The sequence below is a fragment of the Lates calcarifer genome, linkage group LG24 (assembly GCF_001640805.2).
Source record: "Lates calcarifer isolate ASB-BC8 linkage group LG24, TLL_Latcal_v3, whole genome shotgun sequence".
Lineage (NCBI taxonomy): Eukaryota > Metazoa > Chordata > Actinopteri > Centropomidae > Lates > Lates calcarifer.
This window is the reverse complement of record NC_066856.1, coordinates 14,121,606-14,141,849: the sequence shown is the minus strand read 5'-3', so window position 1 is coordinate 14,141,849 and position 20,244 is coordinate 14,121,606. Positions and strand designations below refer to the sequence as shown.

At 41.4% G+C, this 20,244-nt stretch overlaps 1 protein-coding gene across 5 annotated transcripts in view; it reads left to right on the top strand.

Moving 5' to 3' along the window:
- The window catches only part of cacnb2a (calcium channel, voltage-dependent, beta 2a), an 84,886-nt gene that overhangs the window by 39,567 nt on the left and 25,075 nt on the right, over positions 1-20,244 (top strand). The window contains exon 1 of one of the 5 annotated variants that reach the window (XM_018695349.1): positions 15,368-15,724. The exons of the other annotated variants lie outside the window; for them this stretch is intronic. Within the exon in view, the coding sequence (XP_018550865.1) occupies positions 15,692-15,724 (33 nt within the window). The 5' untranslated portion in view covers positions 15,368-15,691. Of the gene's footprint in view, positions 1-15,367; positions 15,725-20,244 lie in introns of those variants that run through there. 5 annotated transcript variants of the gene reach the window in all.

Sequence of the window (20,244 nt, the reverse complement as noted above, 5' to 3'; positions counted from 1 at the left end):
GCGCGAGGGCCCGTTCAACGCTGCTCGCAGCTTTAATTATTATTATTATTATTTTTTTTCTTCTTTTTCCGCCTCTTAGATCGGCTTTTTGAGGGCCTTAACATGCGTGAAAACTTACCAAAATTTGCAGACGCGTCAGGCACGGCGAAAAATTTAATAATTTAGGGGTCTTGAGCATGGGTGTGGTAAAATGGCCTCGGTAGCGCCACCTACATTTTTAAACGGAACAGCCCTCAAGCCCGTTGCGCCTAAAATCTGAAAATCTGCACACATATGTAACATCCCATGACGCACCAAAAAGTCTCTTGGAGCCATATTCTAAACCCAACAGAAAGTATTTTTATTTTGACCGGAAGGTGAAAAAATTGTGTGTTTTTGGCCATTTCCAGGGGTCGCTTGAACGCGAACTAGTCCTAGACGCATTATCCGATTGACTTCAAAACTTAATAGTATGTTCTTAAGACATAGACGATGTTAAATTGCGGCAGATTTTGAGTTTTTGTTGAAGGGCGTGGAAGTTATGGCCCCTCAAAGTTCGATTACTCGCCACGAAACAGGAAGTTGCTTTATTTTTGCTATATTTCGGCCATACTTTGTCCAAACTGCATCAAACTTTACAGGATTGTTAATGGTACCTATCTGCACACATCCATATGTCAATATTCATACAATTGTTCTAGCACCACCTATTTATAGCAGGAAATGACATATTTTATAGTGTGATGTCCAGTTTCTAGACGGGTGACCAGATTCACTTCAAATGTTGTCAGCCCCTCCTTGAGGAATTTTTTGGAAGACTGGCTCCGAAAATTGTTAGTTTTGGTCGAAGCGTGTGCCGGTTCTGGCCCGTCAAAGTTCGGAAACCCAACTTCCTGTTTCAAACCTCAGATTTTAGGGTAACTTCCTGTTGCGACTCTCTACTTTATCCTATAGATGGAGCCATTGTATTACTCTTTGATGGGTTTTTGGAAGGGGGTCTCTGTGTGTGTGTGTCTGTGTGTGTGTGTGTGTGTGTGTGTGTTTGTGTTTGTGTTTGTGTTTGAGGGGGGAGGGGAAGAAGAGTTGATTGAGTCTGTGAGAAGCTGCCACAGAGAGGTTACAGTCAGGAGAGCCAAGAGCTGCTTTACACGCGGGATAAAAACTTCAGTTAAGATTTGAGCTGTCACTTGAGAAAGCATCATGCCAAAAACTAAGGAAATCACTGTAGACTTGAAGAATTGTCGATGCTTAGGAAGCAGGAGAAGGATATACAAAGTTATAACAGCATTTCCAAGCATCAAGAACTCAAATGAGAAGCGTCACCGAGAAATTCAAGGAGAGCCACACTGTGCAGAACAAGCCTGGCAGAGGTAGGAAGCCAAAGATTTCAATGACCCTGGAAAGAAAACCAGTTAGAGACCTGTCTAAAGAACCCATAAACGCTGCCAAGACACTAGTGAATGACTTAGTTAAGTCTGAAATTGTAGTCTCAAAGAAGATTACATGAATTCATGTAATCTTACCATATGTCTCCCCTTGACCAAAGCTGAGCGTGGATTGATGCTGTCTTTACAGTTTGGTTTTCATCAGTTAGGAAATTTCACACCGGGGTCAGCTGATTTTTTCGTCTTACTCAGTGTACGGCGACAGGAAAAGTTCACTAGGTCCTCCAGCGTCGAGGTGAACCAGCTGAATATAAGCCACTCAAGTTGACGACAAGTGCATTGAAAAGTAAAAGCTGCTGGCCTTTACCTTTTCTTTGTCAAAGCGCCTGTTTGGCCAGTAGTTAGTAAAGTAATATTTTCAGCGTTGTCCACAGTCTCATGACATGTTTAACAGGAAGCACAGCACGCTGGTTAAGCTCATGGCAAACTGTTACTAACAGCTAAAATGAAAGCTTGTCTGTATGTAGTCTAACTGGTTAGTTTGTCACTAATCTCCAAATTTTGCAAATTGCTATAAACTTCACTCTCTTAAACCAGTAACAGTCTGAGCTGGACTGATAGGGGTCTGTATGGATAAAGATAAAATCCTAATGATACCCATCCCTACAGCTGGTTAGTGGCTTCGCCCTGACTTTAGGCAGATGAGATATTCACTGTTCAAATAACTTCATTATAAGCCTTGTTTAAGCATAAATGATTTATATATGCACCCAATAACAGAACTTAAAAAAATGCTTTTGCTCAAAGCTCAAAGCTTGTAAACTCAAGTTAAAACTGAGTTTTATCTCCTTTTGGGAGGGGGTATTTCTCTGTGTGTTTGTGTGTGTGTGTGTGTGGGTGTGTTTGTGTTTGTGTTTGAGGGGGAGGGGAAGAGGAGTTGATTGAGTCTGTGAGAAGCTGCCACAGAGAGGTTACAGTCAAGAGAGCCAAGAGCTGTCACAGATGATGAGCTCTGAAAAATATTATCACAGAAAATAATTAGCGTAAAAGCTTTTATTTAAAATTTTAACATCTGGGAAGTGTGAACTGTTACGCCAGCGTGTGCCCTGCGACCTGCGTTGACCCCGCGGTTGCCGGGGTCCCGCGGTCGCCGCTCCCCCGACGGGCGCCGGGTGCGAGGGCCCGTTCAACGCTGCTCGCAGCTTTAATTCCATTTATTATCATTGTTACGTTATACTACAACACTTGGCTTTAGAAAGATATTTGTCTGTAGTGTCCTCTGCTGTTGGTGAAGCTGTGGTTATTCATTTGCTGGATATGAGACATAAGTTTTAGTTTAAGGCTCACTTTAGCTCAATTTGATACCACAACTTCTCATGCATAGTTTCACTTACCCTCATCTTTGTTTTCTGCGGACTGACTACACTCTGTGTCACTTCATTCCCATAACAACCTACAGAAGGTATAAAATCTCCAGAAAAATGGACAATCATGTTGTCATTAGGGAGATGAAGGAGCTGTGTGCTCAGCTCACACCCATTAAACTGGCACCTCAGATATCCAGGGCACCCAGGCCAAACCGAGCATCACTTAAAACAGGAGCAGATGTTCTTTGAGGCCAATTAACAGCAGAGAGATGCAGACAACCTTGTGCACCAGAGGGGGGCTGCCAGCCCATATGGATACTAGAGACAATTAATTAGAGCAACAGACGTTAAAAATGGATCAGGAGCTGTATGAAGTTTTGGTTTAAAACCTGAACTCCTGGACCTGCACATTGGGTTGTAATTGTTGGCGTCACTGATTGAAATGGGTTATACACATTTATCTAATCAGACCGCACAAGACATCTCTTTCCTGCAAACTGTCGGTCTAAAGAACTTGCTCTATTGGTCTGGTTGTTAATATGCAATCTGTTGTCTTTTCTGCTGCTTATCAAGAGATCTGCAGCTGCTCTGAGGCTCAATTCCACTTTAGTGCAGCCACTTAAATCAGCAAGGATCGCTTCAGAACTCTTCAGTGATCTTTTTAAGAGTAATCCGGATTGACTTGGGCAAACAGACACTGAGAAGTGTGGAGCTGAGGGAGAGGAGTTGTTGGTGTCAGAGAATGAACGATAAGACAAAATGAGTTAGGCTGCAGAAGCTGAACGAGAGGGGAGAAGGTCAGCACAACATTTAGAGGATAAATTGTTGCCAGAGAGTAGATTTAATTTTGGGTCAGAGAGCAAAGCCACCGCTGATTGACAAAAGATGAAAAAGAGAGAGAGTTTTATTTTCACGGAGCGTCGCCTTACTCTGTCTGTCACCATACTCGTCTCTTAGCAAAGAGGTGCCATGACAACAGGTACCAGCCGGGCAAGAAGACGTACCCCAGAGAGAGATGGAGGGAGGGGAGAGTAGAGGAAAAAGAATGAGATTAAGTATGTGTAGAGGAAGTGATCAGAGATAAAACAGAATCAGGGTGTAATGAGTGGAGGAGGCACCTTCAGTAGATGAAGATAAGGTGACGTACTTTAAGTTTTCCTCTGCTGCTCCCTGTTTTTTTTTTTCTTTTCTTTCCTGGAAGTGTCAGTGACCTGCCAGTCAGAGGAGAGCCCTGTCCTCTCCTCCAGAGACTCAGCATATTCATCCTAATGCTTCTATAAGCTCACCCTCGGGAGCCGGCCACAAAGATCTGCTCCGCGATTGGGCACGCGCTGTGGCTCAGCAGGGCGGGGTTAAACCTGCTGGGATGTTTCATATTCATACTCGGCGTGAATACATAATCAGTCCATCAGGTCAGTGTGTGTTGTCAGGAGGAAGAGACTCAGAGTTTGGTGGATAACTTTTGCATGATCTTGGCGCTTTTGCAACGTGAAGGAGCCTGAAAACTCTGCCATCGTCTCTCCTCTGTGTTGGAGCGGTGGTCTGATCCTCCTGACAGATGCTGGATTCAGTCAGAGCAGGCAATTTGGGCTTGCAGGTTTGCAGGGCAGACGATGACCTATGGCTGAGTGTGACGTGCCCCCGGCCATCACCCCTGATCCCACTCAGACCTGCCCACGCAACAGGCTGTGGGGCTGAAACCTGCTGAGGAGGGGGGCTCCTCTCACCACGTTCCCGGCCTGCGCTTGTTGCCATGATCAAACAAACCAAGAATAAAAATGTCTCATGGGTAAGTGAGGTGTGTTGGTGGAGTGTGAGTTTTCTCCTCTACTCTTGAACTACTTACTGCTGCATGTGTGTTTTTTACTTTCTGTTCTGGGCTCTCTTCAAAAAAACAACCGGACCCTAGTGATGCCATGGAACATTTTTGCATCACTATTGATAAGATTTTCTAGTTTAACAGATTATGTAGAGACTATTACTGTATATTTTCATTGGTTTTTTGATGCTCCTGTGCCCAGTGGTTATTCCAAAGAGAGGCTTAGAGATTTAGGTATTATATAACTACAAGCTACTACATGCCCACTTTATGAAATCTGGTTATCAGTCTGCCAACTCTGTGACAAGAACATCACTGATGCGATTAATTGAAATTATAGAGGAAAGAAACTTAATGCTGGATCTCTTAAGAAAATGAAGAGCTGTTACAATAGTAATAATAATAACAGTAGGTATAACAGTAACAGTATTTTCTGTCCCAGGTTTTTTAACGTGTGTGAGTTTGATATCTGATTCTTTGCCAGTGCAGATGGATCAGGGGAGATTAGAGTGAGAGTGGCTTTGCGAGGATGAAATCAGCTACTTGGGGAAAAGGGGGGTGGGGCAGGGAGGAGAGGATGTGATGGAGTTATAATTTACTACTGGATCCACTTTCTGTCTTTCTGTGGCGTTCAAAGCATTTTTTTCTCGCTGATTTTTGCAGTCACATGACCTCCAGCCTGTATGTCAAGTTACTGTATGTCAGCTGCAAGTGATGCCCGTCATGGTGTGATGAACCTGCGGCTAAATTCTCCTCCATATACACCATATGTGGTGCTCTCCTAAACAAGAATTCATGTTCGACACTGATAGCTTTGCATTTTTGTCCAGTATATGGTACGTGTGCACGTGTGCATAAATAGAGATGTACTTATGTGTTTTCCTCTGGAGGGAAACGCTGCTCCACTTTCCCTCGACCCACCCATATGGCACATATGTCATGCTGCTGCTCTCTGCAGCCCAGCTCTGTGTCCTCACAATGAACCTGATCATTCCTGCACAGACAGAGCTGCAAAGTTGAGTACCTTATAGTACCTCAGTGCTGGCACAATGCTGCCTCTCAGTCTTATTTGATGTAGCAGACTGGAATCAGCAGAGTCTCAGCGGTTTAGCCAGTTGTTACTATGATATGTTCTGATTTGCTGTTCTCTTTATTAGTATTATTATTGGACTTCATTTAGTTTTCTTTAATAATTGGAATAGAACAAGGTAACTATACTAGTCAGAAAAAAAATAAGAATAATATATTAAAAACAAGACAGAAGCAAAATATTGAATATTTAAGATTCTCAGATATTCAGAAAGCATGATCAATGTTGTAATGACCAGTTGACCAAAGGATATAAACATTGAAATAAATGCTAAATCGTCTGGGTTTACAATATTGCCTTCTAATTTCTCATTTTATATTGCACTCTTATAACAGCACTGTTTAAACTGATTCATTGTGGTATGAAAGCGGTAGGATGCATATGGATTATGGACTAGTCATTTCCACACCCACATACAGCAAGCAGCATGCAGGCAGTCAGGTAGTTAATTATGCTTGGCTGTAGTGTTTGCAGTGTGTTCAAGGTAAACTTCTGTGAGAAAATGTGAAGCCACATGAGGCTACACAAAGTGTTTGATCACTTAGCCTTAGCCTGCGCCTACTCTTTAAGGTAGTTTTGGTCTCTCAGGGCCCTAGATGAGAAACACACTGATGATTTTGTTAACTGAGCTCTACTAGATGTGTCTCTTGAAGAGGAAAGACCACAGGTAAAACAAAATTAGTCCACTGGGAGCATGGTCAGCAAATTTAAGGGCAATATGCTCATGAAATACTGTGTTTAAAGTTGACCTTAGAGTGACAGTCGAGAAAAACTCATGAAGTGTCCTTTTATTATTTCAAATGCATATTTTGGACTGATGATGGTGCAGAGGGAGAGGTCAGGGGGTCATCAAAACCTTAAGGATTCATCCTCAGGCTTGACTGTGTTTCTCCATCCATGCTCACTTCCCTTTTAATTGTCAACATGATCACTAGACCTATGTTTGCATTAGTTTCTTACGCTGCTGGTTTCTTCTGCAGAAACTGTAGACTTTTCAGACGTGATGCGCTGGTCCCAGGTATCTCCTCATCTATCCAATAAGCCTAATGACTTTCAGGGTCACATTCATAATCACAGAGGGTGGGCAGTGCCAGGCGGATTAGGACTCCAGATGGTGCTGTTACTGCCTGACTGTCTGTCTGGCTACGGATGTACAGCTGCACGAGGTCACATGTTTTACTACAGCGGTCAGCTCTGTCACTGCAGCCCAGCAGCGCAGCAACACATCCACTTTTCAGTAACACTAAAGCTTCCCGCTATCAACCAGAGCAAGCATTTGTTGATTGTCTCTGGAGTTTTAAGGTATATGTGTGTGTGTGTGTGTGTGTGTGTGTGGTGTTCATTCCAGTCTGCCTTGTATAACGTCACACAGTTGTTTGACCATGCAACAGATGTCACACTATCAAATTAAAGCTTAATGCCTGACCAGCTGAAGAAAAACACTTCAGAGCTAACCATGACACCGTACAGCTTTAACACCCGACTGTATGTGTGTCTGTGTGTGTGTGTGTGTGTGTGTGTGTGTTTGCTCGTGCCCATGTCAGTGTGTGTGTGATCTGCCCAAGAGAGACTCTTCAGCCAGCTTCACTCCACATGAGGCATGACACTTGCTGTTGGAAGGGCTCTTGAGGATGACCACATCTCACTTCCTCTCCTCCAGATATCACCTCGGCAGTGACACCGGTTGTGTTTGAGAGCAACTTGCCAGGCAGCGCAGCAGTCAGTGTTATCCCTTTTTAACTGAGGCAGAGAGGTTGGCTTTTTTTATGCCAGGCGTCAGCTGCTTGCACCCCTGGGTCATGGTACTCTGAACAAAAACCAGGGGATTTGCATAATTCATTACAGTCGCTGTGGAACGGAGAGAGGCGACACAGGTGTCCCGGGCATTGTGGGAGAACGAGCATGTCTAAGAAGCCAAAGGTAAAAAAAAAAAGAAAAAGAAAAAAAACAAACAAAACAACACACAGCCTGTTCTTGTTTCTGTGTAAATCAGCAGCTTACTTCTCTATCCAGAGCTTGTACTATTAGTTGTAGTGATGGCTTGTTTCCTTGTTACAGCTCAGGCTGCTTTTGCTGTGCTTGTGAATCGCTTGCTGTGTGCAGTGTTGTTCGTGATGACATCAAGAGTGTCACAACCTATTGTATATCCTGTCTGCGAGCTCTGTTAACATAGGCCTATACCATCTGAATTGCACCTCGTTAAAGTAGAGCTTAGTTTTTAATCATGGATTGTTGCCGGTCTGTGTGTCTGCGTTTTAGTCTTGTGGAGAGGCATTGATGCTCACGAGGCTAGGTGAAAGTCAATCTGCAGGGTCATCTTACTCTTTCCATGTGTAGATAACTGTAACGGGTCTACTGAAAGAGCGTGCTCATGCAGCTAAATCCTATCTCTGAAAACCGTTTCTAAATCATTCGGAGCAGAGTGATTTAATCTGAGTCATTTTACACAATGTAGGGCAGTGTTTCTTTTTGACCTCTGATCCCTTGAAATTTTTAATAATGTCTTCTCATGACTAGTTAAACAAAGGGGATTCTTTTGTTTTCATTGTTTTATTTGAAGAGGTTTTGGAAACATTAAAGGTGCCCTGTGAAATTTTCTTTAAAAAAGTTATGTTCATATTCAGTGTTATTCATCTTAATGTAGCGTGTGTCTGTGATGCCTGGCAAATGTGTTGAGTGCATTTTCTTCCTTTTAAAATACAGTTTTTGAACATTTTACGTCAGAGCTGCTTTATAGACTAGTAGATAAATTGAGAAAATACTCAATAGATAATGCAAATAATCAGTCAATGCAGTTGAATTTGACATCCATGTTTAATACCCAGTTGTTTCCTTTTGTCTTTGCCGCTGGTTTACTATGTCTACTGGAGCGTTACTGGTTAAAAACTCCTCAGGGGGCCTATAAGAGATCAGATTATTCAGTCATTTGCAGAAACAAAAAAAAAACAAAAAACTAAAAACAAAGAGTGCTTCCCTCTCCTGTTAATCAGCTTAGGACCTCTGAGATTTATCCTGCAACCACTACAGCTGAGTGCAGTCTCTCTATCCATATTGCCTTAGTACTACAGCATCTTCCAAAGTACAAAGAACAGCTTTTGACAGCTTCTGCTTGTGCTTCACATCAGTCATTTCTTCTCTAAATCCTGGACTGGTTGAAAGGCTGAAGCAGATTTAAATCTCCTTACTTAGAGAAGCAATCATTACCAAGTGAGTCGGGGGATCAAGTGGACACAAGCAATTGCCCCCGTGGGTGTTACTGTGTGCACGGTGGATTGTTCCCTCCCTCCTGTAGAGATATACAGTATCCAGAGGAGCATGTAGTGACACAGCAGATTACTCTCTCTCACAGAAACTGCTCAAACAGTTTGACTGTATCCAAATTAGAAGCTCATCAGCGATGTCAGAGTAGCACACAAAAGTGGCTCTGTTAGTCCAGAAGTGTACAGGAAGGGGCAGAATGTGTGACAGAAAGTTTAATGCATCATGATGTGTTCAGAGGCATGGGTCTAAAAAGGGAATGATTAGTATGTTAGTCTGGCTGCAGACATACAATAGAAGATGGCCAGGACTTAAAAATCTGGGGATTGATTACTATGTGTTTCCATTATTTAGAGAAGGTATTAGTTTGACTAACAGAAATCAATTTTAAGGACTTTCGGGCTGAAACAATTAGCTGTTTTTTGTGTTTGTTTTTTTTTTAACACATTTTGAACGACTCTAGTGCACCAGCAGCAGCTCCTTTGAGCTTCTCCATTTTTATATAAATTTTCTATTGCTGGAAGATACTGTAATTAAAAAAGAATATTGTAAAATTTTAGGATTAAATCTGTAAAGACAGACTCACAGATAATAATCATCGTTCTTTTCCTTCAGCTGTACTGAGCCCTTTAGTATATTTCAGCTCATTGTTTTTGTTTTATGACTGCGTCTGTACTTGACTGTCATGATTCAGACTCAGTGCTCTCCTCAGCATCATTTCCAGTTTCAACAAGCAGCTGTTTTCATAGACAAAGCTCCAAAAACTCACTGAACCCTGCTCAGCACCAAGCAGTAGACTGACAAAGTTAGGGACAAGAGTTTAATATTTCCCTCAGGATTTAGTGAAGCAAAGAAGAGACTGAATATTGTGTTTTCATTCAGCAGGCAGACATATACAGCTTGTCAAGTGAACAAAAAATGAGTTATTGTAGGTTAATTTTAAGGGTAAGTCAGGGAATTAATGTACATCAATGCAGTGGCAAAAACAAGCTTGTGTGTTTGTAAACAGACTTGGCCAGTGTAACCTAAACCCCCATCACTAAATTACCAGATATCAGGCCGTACATTTAACTAATTAAAAATGACTGGGCCCTAACTCTGTGCCAAAACCACTCATGTGATGTGAGTGAGTGTTTGATGACGTGTGTCTGTATCTCTTGATCTACCTGTCATCCATCATGTCTTCATGTCACCAAAGGGCTGGAGGACTTACTGTCTTCTGTACTTGTGATGGTGTGTTTGCATATACAGTTTGTGTGTGTGTGTGCGTGTGTGTCGCCCTCTGCCTGTGTTCGCCTGACCTATGCATAACTGTATTGGTCACAATGGTCCATGGTTTTTCCTGTGACTCCATGTGGGACAGCCAATGTGTTGATGTGCTCAGTGAGCGTGAAGTGACTGAGTTAGCACCACACACTGCACTGCAGCCGCCAAACGTTGCACACTGTTGTACATGTCAGCGCTTCAGAAGTCACACTCGCTGTCCAGCAACTCTGAGCTCATGATCTTCATTCCCTTGGGCATGCTTGAGAGGCTTCCTCTGTCTCCACGGACTAAACACATCTTGGGGAGGGTAAGCTTCAGTCGGCTCGTTTCTTCAGCTTGAAATTCATTGTTCTGATTCCACATTAATAGACTCAGGCTTTAGACCTCAGATTTTTTCCTCTGTCATCAGTTATACAGAGAAGTTTTAGCCTCATTTGTATCATATGTGCACAGGTTCATTGCTATTCTCAGGTCTGGCACACATGCTAGCAGGATGCCCTTTGGTGGAATGAGGGAAACAGCAGTCGAACTCTCGAGTTGCTCAGAGAGGCAGCAGGACACAGAGCAGCTGGGGCTCCTATCTCTCTCTCTCTTCCTCTGCCTCTATCTCTTTTTCTTCCTCAGCCTCTCCCTCGTTTTCCCTCTCTCCCTTCTCCCTTTGTCTGTAATTAGGGATGGTCCCTGGGCTCAAGTGGCCTGGCATGTGTTGTAGCTAGGTAACCTCAGTCAGATGCTGGCTGCCGGCTCTGGGGGTTTCATTAGATGTGAATCACAGTCACATCGGGACCAGCGTGGATTCTCCAGTATGATCTGGATACCATACATCAGGATCAGTGCAGTCATGCCTTAGATTCAGTCTGTACATTTACTGCATTTCAGCAGAGCTGGGTATCATTTTGGGATGTTTTTGTCACCAGTGCCGTATTTATAATATAAACCTGTTTTCTTCCTTTTTTCGAGTTTCGATACAGGAGCTGTACAATTCAGGCATTTCACTTCCAGAGTGATTTAAACTGTGAGAGTAGATGATCTTTTGTCTTCAAGGATTATAAAAGGATCCCCTGAATACAATGTAGTATTTGCTAAACAGAACATTATGCTGCCTTTTTTAAGTTGCTGTAGAAGTAGGGTAAAAAAAAGAAGCCTATATTTAATGTCAGACTTCTGGGAGGGATTTTTTCTTGCAGGGAAACTGAAAGATTTATCCACTAGCACTTGAAGTCCTCTTTGGAGCGTTTCATTTGTGTAATAGCATTCTTGGCAAAGCAAAACCGCTTTTGGAGGAGCCTTTCTGACGGATCCTCGATGATCTAATTGTGGTGTATTTTAGCCCATTAGTGATCTTTTTAGATTTACAAAATGTCCATAACACCATTTGTATGAATCATGGCCTGTTAGAATAGCATATTTGACAGAAAACAAAACACTGTTGATGTCGTTGGATATTGTTTCTGTCATTGGTGAGATGCTTTGGGTCAAAATCAATCAATTATCATTAGTATCTGTTGTCGTTTTGTCCTCTGTTATGATGTCTTCAGTGTTATGATGTTGTATTGATGTAATGCAGATTAACTCATGATCCCGAGACTTTTATCACTGGAAAGTGTGTTTGGCAGAGTTGAGAGGTTTTGTTTTGGGCTGTTTACTTTAATGTGAGTGGTGGCCACTGTGGAGTCACACTAGCGTGAAACTGTTGGACACCTGTGTCCACTCCTGTTATGGAGTTACACCAACACAGTTGCTCTCTTTTTCTGTATTACACTTAACATCTTTGGGTTTTGGACTGTTAATTGGAAAAAACAAGCACTTTGAAGATGTAACTTTGGGTTCTGGTTCTGGTAACATTTTTTAGTATTTTCAGTATCAGACATTTTATTGACCAAATGATTAATGAAGTAATCACAGAAATAACTGGCAGATTAAATTGTAATGGAAGTCACTGTTAGTTGCAGCCCTCACAAAAGCACTGGTTAAATGTAGTGGTGCACATTTAATGAATAATAGATTAACATTCATTACCAACAGAAACTGAAGTAACACAAGATGAACTGTACATTAAGCTTAAACTTTGGGCTTTAGAAACTGATTTTATTTATAGGATTTCTGTCGTCTGCATTAAAATTATTAATCCATGATATTTACTGCTGTTTTGTAGATAACTGTTAAATTAAGATAAAAAGGCAGCACCAGGAACACTATGTTTACTGAATTTTGCAGAGCTGCTGAAATCCCTGATACAGCTGATTTCACTACTTTAAACAACCCTATCTGGTGATCAATATACACTCTTTTGCCTTTTTTTTAAAGTCCACCCAGCTGAAACTATTATAGTCAACAGTCCTATAAGAGCTCTTACTTCCATGAAGATTACAATGTTCAGTTTTGTTGATTTGATTTTATAGTAATTTTGGAGGCTGCAGTCTGTGGTGCTGTTGAATGAATGTTTCTAGGTTTCTCATTATAACCTTCATGGAGGTAGGATTTATTGCAGGGCCTTTGTGTAAGAAAAATGTAAGAGCAGCAGATTCAGAGTTCAGTCTACCGTCACTCCCTTCACGCTGTACAAGGTGACTCCTCTGTATCTACATAACGATGGGAAACAACTGTTGGCAGTGTCATGTTTTTTTTTTTTTTAATGTGAAACACATTGGGATGTGGTATTGATTCTCCCTTGTGGTCCAATTACTGTATGCTGGTTTTGTAAGCTATCCTCGCTGGCCTTTGTGTGCCTGTCAGAGTGAATGCCTGCTGACGTCATTGTGTGCATGTACACTGATCGATAAGCCAAAGGCAGTGCCGGCACTCATTTCCCAGCGCTAGCAGAACCAGGAGACATTGATCTGTCAAATCCCATTCTGAGAGCCCATTCAGAGAGAGCTGATAATTGTTGCCAGCAGTGAAGGATGCTATTATATCATTACATTATAGTAATTACACAAAATAAAGCAGCTAATCTAGGATAGAGCTTAATTTACTTTTGTTGATTTAACATATTGTATACAGTATATGCTTGTGGAAGCTTTTAACTAAAACCCATTACACACATTAAACACATAAACTTTACTATGGATGGCCTCAGCATAAAAGTCCTGGCAGGGGTAACTGGAACTACACAGGATCAATAAAAATGCAGTGATTTTTATGCATTATTCTAATTAAGTGACAACTTAAAATCACAGTTCACTTTGCTTTTACAAAATGTTACTGCATCGTTATCGTAATCTGTTTTTTTTCATTGCCTTCATTGGTTTTATGGCAGAATGATGCAGACTTCACATGCAGAAGTCATTTTTAGTGAGAATTCAGAGACACCAGATCACACTTCATGATCAACTGTCATCAAGCTCAGCATGTGGAGGTTTTTGCCTCCAGGGCTGAACTTAATTAGAGTCTGTTTTTCACCTTCATTTACCTTGACCTCATGTTAACACTGCAGGACTTGGATTGGATCATAAACTGAGACATATTTTAGAACTGAGAGGCAAAAATTAGTTTTTTGAATGTAAATAAATTTTTTTCCCCTGTCTTCTATAATAATGTGCCGGGAGTTTGATAAGGCAATCGATAACACACATCTGTCCTGCAAATACGCTACAACCAGCAGCAGCTGTTCAAAAACAGCAGTGGAACAAATGTGACAAAATCTGCTTATCAGCGAAACTACAAAATGTAATTTTTACACTGCATTTTTTATGGATTAAACTAAGGAATACAACATGTAAAGAGGTGCTGGCAAGTGGATGTTGCCAAACCAGATAAATTATTTCCTCCTGTTCCCTGTCTTTATGCTAAGCTAAGCTAACCAGTCGCTCGGGGTAGCTTCATCATAAGACATGGCACTCTTAGCAAGAAAGTTAGAAGTGTTTTTTATGTTGTTACATAGTGGAAACGCTAAGAAAACTTAGTTAGAATAATATTTATTTCAAAAAGACACTCGATAAATAGTTGTGTTATAAAACAGCAAAATGTTTTTAATGGTTTTGTTATCTTTTGTTTGCTCCAAAACTGATGCTCCACGACTTGTAACCATTGTCCTGGTGAGATTAGGATAACTATCCCACAGTTTGTCACGTGCCAAGCGCACGCCCTGGATGATAATCCTCAGAAAGGGGTTAACCCTGATCAAACACAATATAATCTAGGATTTAGGCTGGGCTGCCCAGAAAACATTTTCTCCCCACTGAAAATACAAATCTGGGCTTTACCGGGATGTCAAATAAAGCTTGTGGTTTGATAGTTGTATGATCTTACTGGCTGGACAAAAAACAACATATAACTGTTTACTCAGTTCTCATCTGTGCTGTTCAGTTTGTGTGTTTTTCCAGTGACAGAGCTGCATTCCTCTGTTGCTGCTCCTGTTTTATTACAGGAAAATTTAGATAAGTTATGGTTTCATTTTGCAAACTCGTGACTCAGCTGCGGCAATTTCCGAACTCACATTTTGACTCATCTTTTACGGCTTGAAAAGAATATTTAAAATCCCAGCCTACATGAGCCTCTGACGTAATAGCAGCGTGATTACAAAGCACACATCACAGCTTCAGTGTCTCTGATGTCAGATCATAAAGAGATGGAGGTGCAGTGAGTTTCTTTGAAGTGAATGTGCTGTTTTACAGTGACTACCAGCTGCATTACACTGGAGCTCAACACAAAACCATCACTTGATTACTTAACTGACTTCTATATGAGTTAAATGTTATGTAGATCCAAGAGGCTGCAGTGTGTTAGTTGCTCTTGCTCTGTTGAGAAACTTGCTTTTGTCTTCTTTCTCAATGTAAAGTTAAATACAAGCCTGATTATGTGCCATCAAATGACCAAACGGAAAGTTTCAATGGCTTTCGTCCCGTTGATGATGAAAGCAAATATGGCATTTCGTTGATGTAGTGAAGATAATTACTTCCTGACTTTTCGGTCTCGGCAACATGTGTTGAGACTATACAGTGAGTTCAAATCTTTAGCCTTCCTCTCCGCAGAGTGTAACCTCTTTAAGGCAAAGTGGAACACATGTAAACTCTCCAGATCACACACTCGCACACAGACATAAAAAGCTTCTGCAGCTGCTTTTGGTGCTTTCTGGAATTTTCAGGCCAGCCCTGTTGGCCAGAGATCTTACTTCCTAACTGGATGTGTGTGTGTGTGTGTGTGTGTGTGTGAAACCGAGAGAGTGTACATATGTGTGTGTGTGTGGGAGGGGAGAGGGGCAGGGGGGCTTGTTTTTGGGGCTGGAGGACGGTCGCGGTGCTCTGAAGGAGTGTTCTCCCAGCGTGGGAAAGACGCTCGTCTTTTCTCTGCCTCTCAGGGACTGAAGTAGGCCAAAGAAGGGCTGAGAGGAACTAACTTCTCTCCTCCGGCTCCAACTTTCTCCACTCGGGCAAAGCCGTTCCCCCTCTTGAGCCGGGACAAGGGGGATTTGTAGGAGTGAAGCACTCAGGCTGGCAGGAGTTCCTGTACTCCAAGAGGAGATGGGCAGCAGCTGAGGAGACTTTCTCCCAGCCGGGCTGAACAGCACAGAGTTGGTAGGGAAGAAATGTATCACTCCGGCAGTGAGGAGTCAGATCTGGTAAGTTTGTATAAACAAACTTTCTACAATTCAAACTATGTCCCTCTTGAACTTTTCTGAGCTAAACTCGACAGGACTTCTCACTCTTCTCCTCTCTATCCTCTGAACAAAGAGGAAGGACTCAGACTGCGGGAGAATGGAGGTTATTAGTGCAGGATTTAAAGGGGCGTAAACATACACTTCCTATTTTCTCCCCTTGTCACTTTTCCGGAAAGTTAGTAAGTGAGAGTAAGAGTCTTTCTGAAAATGCACACGGTAACTCTCTTGCAGTGTGGTGTTTAGAGACGAACAGGCTCATTTGGGAGTCTAGTATGAGTTTGCGAGCACTGCTGCATGACTGCTACAAGCTTGAAGTGGGGAGCTGAGACATTGGTTAACAAGCAGAGAGAGGGAAAGAAAGTAAACAGCCAGGATGAGTTTGGTTTTTATTCACAGAGACTGGTAGAGAGCACAAAACTTGGGTTAGCCCTAGAGCAAAAGGTAAAGGTTCATCTTATCACATGAGCCAATCAGGTTCTCCATTTTATTCCAAACTCTAAGTCCTGACGTCCTTTTTGTATAACTTTCGCACAAAAACTTGGGCACGGAGTGTAAATGATTGGATGTCATGTTAGTTAGTATTTCAAATATTTCCTGTTTTGCTCACATGCTTGTATTTGTCTGTGTGTGAATAATACAGTGTTGAAAACATTTAGTCCAAGTGTTTCCCAGTGATAGTAATCAGTGCTTGTCATCAGCCACACCCTTGTATTAATGACTAATCAGCCTCTAGAGGCAAGTTTGATAAGAGTAGTCCACACACAAACCCACAGAACTTCATTTAAAATGTTTGTGGAGATGCCAGGGTTTTCAAAAATGCCAATTATGTTAGGGTAAATTTGACAACAAGAATATTTCCATTTGATGTGATGGTGCAGCTATTAAAGTAATCTGGAGTCTGGAATCTGGAATATTGCATTCACTAGATGCTGTTGTGTATCTTTGTAGCTGATTTTTAGTTGTGTGTGTGTATGAGACCTGACTGCTGGTTGCTCTTCATTTATGTCTTGAAAATCTAGTTACTCTCACACACAGGAGCACTTGTTTTTATTATGTAAGGAGTCTATTCATGTGTTGTTGTTCAAAGTGTTCATGTGACTGAAGCTGCTCAACTCTTGAGTTGTATCCACTTTGTTCAGTTTGGCTTGTCAGGCAACACTTACTGTATCTTTTTAGCCTGTGTTTAACTGAAGTATCAGAGAGCTGTGAATAGTTGAACATGACTGATTATGAAGTGGTGTTTGGAGGTTCAGAGGACAAAACACAGGTCAGTCATTTCAGCTGAGTGATGAGTACTAAGTATAACACTATGTAAAACATCTAAACCTTGTACAATTATACTGCTTCTGAGTGTGTATCTACTTAGATCAGTTTAACAAGTTCAACAAATCTGTGTTAGATTTAGACAATACATGTTAAAAGAACAGGCATTTTAAACAAGAATCTAAAATTAGTGACAGGCTGCTACCCAGTGAAAACATCACCAGATTTGATGATAGTAAATTTTTTGATGTTCCCTAATGAGTTGAGAAAACTGTCCCACTTCTTCAGCTCAACAAACCATTTAAAAAGACATTGGTGTATCGAAAAATTGAATCGTTACAGTTTTTGGACAGACATGGACTTCACAGGACAGCAACAGTATGTAGATGGTTGCCCCTCAGACAGGCATAAATGATACAGTATTATAATTGTTTTTTCCACATTTAATTTTTTATGTAACTTATATCATCCTGATACTTTTTTGGAGATGATGAAGAAAATCTAAGCAATAAGGTCCACTTCACTTAAACTCAAACTAACCTTTCGTGGTCTTTCCTCCTCCAGATATATTTAGCATATACTTAAAAGTAACTGGACATATTTAGAGGAAGGTTTTTTGTGTTATTTATCACAAAAAACTGGGAAATCCCCACTCCTCTTTGCCAACAAGCTCAGTTTTTTTTATAAATTTTGCCAGAAATGGGTCCAAAGCACATAATTTATCAATGTATGAAATAAAATAAATGAGGCTGAAATCATTTTACTCAAGCGCAGTCCCATTTGGAGGATGGTGTGTTTTGCTCCACTGAAGATGGTTAGCAGCTCGTTCTGCTCTCTTAGCCAGCTCTCATCAATCATCCACAGCCTGCTTCATACACCAGGAAACTGCCAGAATATTGATGACGCAAGCACAAAATAGCAGCACAGAGCAGCCCGGGGCCTTTCCTACTGTATCCCGTTGATCAGCCATCATCCTATTATGGTGCTGTGTTTCCTCAGAGGGACCTGAGAGGGAAGAGGCAGCAAGATAAACTAGATCTCACTGTGAGGGGATTCACTGTTAATGAGAGCGACGCCCCTCCAGGGACTGCTGCTGCTGGCTGCAGGTGATATTTACTGGAAGGAAAGGATTAGAGCATAATTTGCAGTTGTAGGGGTCCCGTCACCCTGAATTTGTCTCGCCATAATGTTGCAGGGATATGAACAACTCTATGTGAGGTGCAGCAGCAGTGTAGCAGAACTGGAGTAAACATCCAAACAGTGCATGTTCCTTTGGTCACATAGTCAGAACAGCTGAGCAAACAACACAGCCTGATAAGGTTTAAGCAGTATGGGCTGGTTTAACAGTGACATTACTTTAAGATTTACTTTACTTTACATTACTTTAAGTCTCCAACATTTTGTGCCAAGATGCAATATGTGTGAAGTTAAAACATTTTTAGACTCCAGCAACTGCAGTGTCAGCTGGTGGAGAAACTACAATATCTTTAACTAGATAAATCACCATGATATTTTGTATGGTCATGGTACCCAGAGGATGAAGCTTACTGACTTTGGTGATTCCCTAATTTTTTTTCAAGGTGCCCCCATTTTTTTTCTTTTCTTCTTTTAGAGAAATGTCTTGGCAACTATTGGATGATAAGATAAGATGGTGAACACTATACCTGCTAAACATCAGCATGTTAGCATCGTCATTGTGAGAATGTTACTACTGCTACGATGGTTGTTCATCTTGTTTTAAGAAACACTACACTCATTTGGAGAACTTAACATGCAGAATATAATCTCATTAATATATCCTCCTGTTAATCACTTTGTAATTGATTAACTTGTTCTTGCATCATGAGTATCAGCCTTACAATTCCCAGTAATGTCCTTCCTTTTTTAATTTTCCATTTTATTAGTACTGAAGTGTAGTTCATGCTATTTTTGTTTTCTTTTCACATCAAACAAGCAGTTTAAACGCTTCAGGTTCTTTGTGTTGAGCTTTTTTCACCTTTTTAATTTTTTTGCAGCTAAGCAAGTAATTGAATAAATATAAGAATTAAATAAATAAAAGTAGTCTCAAAAATGACTATATAATGTATAAAACATTTTTTGTATAACTGAATTTGATGTATCTTTAGGCTTTACTGTTGTGATATTTCAGGTGTGTGCTTGTAAACACAAACATATTCAAAGACATCTAGTTTTAAGTGCTGTTGCCATGTGGCTTGTAGTATGTAGCAAAGCACTGTGCGCTGTGGGATCATGTGATTGACAGCCAGTGAGCCCATCGCTTCGATGGGATGATGCACTTATCTAATGCACTGGCACATGGAACGCTGGGTAAACACTTTTTTCATAGGCCTGTCAGTGTCACCTTGACGTCCATGCGGCCAATCCCTCTTTTGCCACGCCAGAGGGATCATTACACCCCCCCCCCTTTTTTTTTTTATCTCTCTCCTCATATTGCTCTCACACACACTTACCTTTTCTATTTCACAGTACTGACAGTCTGTTTCTCTTACACTTTCTTGCTCAGTTGGTATTCAATCCTCTGTTCTGCGTTAAATATTAGTAACCATTCCTTGTAGCAGTCACACATCTCTCACTCTTGGCTGTCATGTCTGCTCCCATTGTCTCCGTTTGATGAGGGAGGCGCTGTTTGTGGAGCGATGATTTAATTGACTTTGTGTTGCACTGAGTGAAGTGGCAGTGATGGACAGATGGCTGGGAAAAGAGGCTTTGGTTCTGGCCAAGAATGAGTCATGCCAAGCTTGAAACTGCTAGCACTCTCACTCAGCCCGTTCTCAGCCCGCTGCAGTCAGCTACAGTCCGTCAGCCAGAACTGAACATGACTTGGCACGGGCAGCAATCTTCATTCTTCAATCATGATGCCGAATGTGAAGTATACTTGTGCAGTCTGACCGTGCTGCCTCATTAAATGCACTGCTGACACCCGTCTGTTTTTTTCTTATTTTGTTAGTAGCCTGAATTACTTGCTGTGTCTTAGAGTTCAGATTGGGGTTACTGGAAGTTTACAAACTGTACACTTTACTATTGGGCCATTCATAACATACAACACCGTCAAACTAGAGGCTGGTTGTGCTTGATTTTTGCTGTTTTTGCTATTTACAGATTTGGCATATGCTAGCGCTGTAGACTTCAAACTTTTGAGACTTGAGTCAGACGCAAGTCGCAAAAACAAGCACTTGGATTTGTCTGCTTGACTCACA